The sequence below is a fragment of the Halyomorpha halys genome, unplaced genomic scaffold (genome assembly GCF_000696795.3).
Source record: "Halyomorpha halys isolate HHAL.00 unplaced genomic scaffold, Hhal_1.1 Scaffold346.1, whole genome shotgun sequence".
Taxonomy (NCBI): domain Eukaryota; kingdom Metazoa; phylum Arthropoda; class Insecta; order Hemiptera; family Pentatomidae; genus Halyomorpha; species Halyomorpha halys.
In genome coordinates, this window is record NW_027106417.1 from 246,182 (window position 1) to 250,151 (window position 3,970).

General features: G+C 33.7%; 1 protein-coding gene across 4 annotated transcripts in view; it reads right to left on the reverse strand.

Moving 5' to 3' along the window:
* Positions 1 to 245: 245 nt before the first annotated feature.
* LOC106681538 (uncharacterized) overlaps positions 246 to 3,970 on the reverse strand; it is a 43,757-nt gene continuing 40,032 nt past the window's right edge. For all 4 annotated transcript variants that reach the window (XM_067044783.1, XM_014421886.2, XM_014421885.3 and 1 more), the window contains exons 9-10: positions 2,841 to 3,292; positions 246 to 390 (exon numbers count right to left, since the gene is read on the reverse strand). In XM_067044783.1, coding sequence (XP_066900884.1) covers positions 2,848 to 3,292 — 445 coding nt within the window. In that variant the 3' untranslated portion in view covers positions 246 to 390; positions 2,841 to 2,847. The remainder of the gene's footprint in view (positions 391 to 2,840; positions 3,293 to 3,970) is intronic.

The following is a 3,970-nucleotide window of genomic DNA, read 5'->3' on the forward strand; positions in this document are numbered from 1 at the left end:
ATATTAACTGAGATCAAATTTAATAAATGTATTATAATATATAGTTGTAAATAGCAATAAATAAATGAATTAAAAAAATAAATACATTTTACTAGGTACTAGTAATAATTTACTCTATATCATTTTTTTATTAAAATATTTATCTGATAGCCACAAGAAATAAATAATACTTACACTAACTTTATTCAAATGATAATTTTAATAAATTCATAAAACTTTCAAAGAAAGAACAAAATTTTCTTTTTTTAATAAATTTTATTCTCCATTTATTGCACCTTCCTGATGACTCACATATCACCTACTGCCTGTTCACTCTATGTATCTTGTTTACTATGTACAGTTCGACCATTTTTATTCCTCCATTTTATCTTGTTCTTTCATATGGAGCAACTGAAATTGTTAATGAATTACAAAAAAATTAAAAAGTAGTCTATAGAGTTTACCTTAATAAAACTAAGCTTTCGTCGGTGTCGAAGTTTTTATGATATCGGGTTGTAAAATAAGTTCCTAGCGTTTTTCAATATTTCAATATAATCCTCTCTGTGATTACAAAATCATGTTTACTTGATCAATAATGTTTACATATTCTAAAAAAGGATTAGTTAAGGTGCTTTTACTTATCTTTAAGTGGTATTTTGCACGCTCTAAATGGAAGAGAAAAAAAATTAATTTTCGCCATCCAATGATTTTTGAGCACCGTCCGTGGTTTGCTCGGTTCAGAATCGGAAATTTTGACTTGGAAGACGCAAAGCGCTCTGGTCGTACTTTAACTGTTGATGATGATCCAATTCAAACATTGGTCAGAGACAACACACACTCTACGGCACGGGATATCGTAGAAACGCTTAACATATCTCATGATAGTGTCTCAAATCATTTTTGTCTCATAATCGTAAAGGCATAGTTTTCCATCACGACAACGCCCGACCTCAGGTATCTTTGCAGACCCGGCAGATATTTTTGTGGAGTTTAGCTGGGATGTGATCTCCCATCCACCCTATTCCTCAGACTTTGGCCCAACAGATTTTCACTTATTTCAGCCCCTTCAAAACTCTCTTAACGGGAAACACTTTAAATCGAATTAGAATTAGAACTGCAAAATGCATATAAATTGTTTTACGGCCTAAAACTACATTGCTTGCCCCTATGGTCATTCGGGTTGTGATGTTTCAGAACGAAAAAGATGAATGAAACCAAAATTTTAAGAAAATTATATATAATGATAGCAGTGCTTTGTTAATTATTACAATTATTTGCTTGGAATAAAAAATGTAATTTGTATTGAATTAATTTTTTTTTACTTCTAGGGGGCAGCTGCCTCCGTGCCTCCCTACCCCCGTGGGGTACGCCCATGCATGCCTGCATTATTTTTCATTTCACCGATCTTACTGACTTAGTTCATACATTTGAGAAACTATTTGAGACTAGGAAACAATATATAATTAGTCATACAGTGAATTTTTTATATTTATCTTCAACTGTGATATTATAATAATGGAAAATCGTTGATTAGCCATGAGTAATAATAAAAGAATGATGGTCAAAGAAAAAAAAAGTAAAATAGTAATAAAAGTAATATAAGCCAACGTTTCGCCCACAGGTTGCAGGGTTTCATCAAGGCTAAAAAAATTTAAATAGATAAAAAAAAAATTAACTAAGGTGTGGTTGATGAAGTATGGTGACTACGTTGCAGGGCTTCATGAGTTCCATTTTGTGCTTGCTTGCATTCAGTAAGGTAGGTGTTCTATTTTGTTCAATATTTTTCTATATTCTTTATTTTACTATTCCCTTTTTATATCTCTTAATTTGTACTGTATTTTTATATTTCTTTTTTTCTATTATTATTTCCGTTTTCATTAATTGTCTAAAACCTTTTTATTACTCTTACTGTTGTTTAATTTTACGTTTAATTGTACATCTTTTTTATTTTATTTAATTTACAATGTTCATTTTTATAGAAATTTTCATATATTTTAAATCATAATTAGCCACACTTTAGTCAAATTTTGTTTTTTTACCTATTTGTTTACTTTGTAACTTAATATAAGTGTTTGTATATATTTTTCCCTGATGAAGCCCTGCAACGAGGGGCGAAACTTTGGCTAACATTAAATAGTTCTCTTACTATTGGAATTTTTTTTTCTTTGACGACACCCGGACTATCTTTTTTTTAATAATTATAATAATACTTATGCTTCAGACATATCCATTTAAGAAAAGTGCACGACACTAAAGTATTAGCTAATAATAATTTTCTCAATAATAATAATTAATGGTAATAATTACTAGTTTTTCGAAATTAAATTTTTTTTTTTTAAATTTAGTAATTTAGCTCTCTCTAAAAGGATGAGAGTGGTCATTTACAAAACCATCGTAAGGCCAGATGTGATCTATGGGGGAGAAACATGTCCCTTGACAAGAAAAGCAGAACAGATGCTCAACTCCTGGGAGAGAAACGTATTGAGAAGGATATGGGGAATGAGGAGAAGAAGTCTCGGAGAATGAAGTTTGGAGAAGAAGAAGGAACGAGGAACTGATAAATCTGGACTTGTTGAGAGGATGCCCGATGAAAGGATACCCAAAAAGATGGTTTATAGCAAACCAGGTGGAAAAGGGAAAAGAGGACGTCCCCGGATCAGATGGCCGGACGAAGTGGAGGAGGATTTGAAGCTCTTGATGGTTGGTATATGGAAGGAGAAAGCAAGAGACCGTGTGTGTTGGTTGACTGTTGTGGAGGAAGCCCGGATTCTTGCAGGACCGTAGTGCCATAATAATAATGATAATAATAATAATAATAATAATAATAATAATAATAATAATAATTACTAGAAAATACTTACACAATTCTCACGGATTATCCCCTGCGAGTTGGTTGAAAAACAGTTGCTCTGATGCATTGATTAACCTGGTCACGGGTAAAAGATGGTTCCAATATAGAATCGTCCAACCATTCGTTTCAAGGTAAAGAGCAGACTCCACTCCTACATCGACAATGAACCTCCTCCAACCGAATTCAGTAGAAACAGATACCAACCTCCAATTGGAGGCACAGATGCCTGGATTCTCGACTTCAAGATATTGCAGAGCCTCCGAGGGGTCGGCGGGGTCGGTAGCCAGCCACATGCTGATCCTTACTGGGCCACAATCCCAATCATAGGGCCGCTTCAGGATCTTGAACCCGTGGCCCTCAAAGGGTGGGATCTCTTGTTTCAGCGTCCACGTCACGGTTTGGTGGTCTTTGCATATTATTTGGTACAGTCCAGTGCGGTGAACCAACCCAGTCCTCAAAAACCTGTGCAATTTATCTTTAGATTATTAAGAGTATATTAAGGGAAAAAAAACCTTTTTACTATTCATAATTATGAGAGATCCATTTTGGATGACGATTCGAACCTCTTTCCACTATGTAGTCCATCTATCATACATTATACATCAGAATTAGTGATAATTTAGAATAAGATTTAAACCAGAAAATCTGTTATACGTAATAAAAAATACCAAATGAAGTAATTGTTTAAATTTTTTTCGAAATTATTTAAAGAGAAATATAAAGTGAAATAGAATTATAAATATAAATGAAATAGAATTATAAAGCGCGAAACATGGGCGTTGATGACCTCAGGGTTTTACGCCCTAAAGCTCCAGACAACAACAACATCAGAATTAGTTTAATATTATCAACCTAACTTACATAAATATCTCCAATCATGATGTAATGGCACACAGTTGCGTGGAAGATTTAACGTCGGCCATTGGAACCAACTGAGGGCGACAACGTCGCCTAGAAGGCATTTGAAAGTTATGAATCGCGACCGCTGTGTGGCATAAGATACACCCTATTTACTTTAAATCAAGGATAGAAGACAAAGAGATTACGTCATATTATTTACCAGTACTATCTACAGGTTACTATATACAACTTGTCTCCTAAAGTGTTCTTCGACATCTTCGATCAACTACTCTTAAGTCT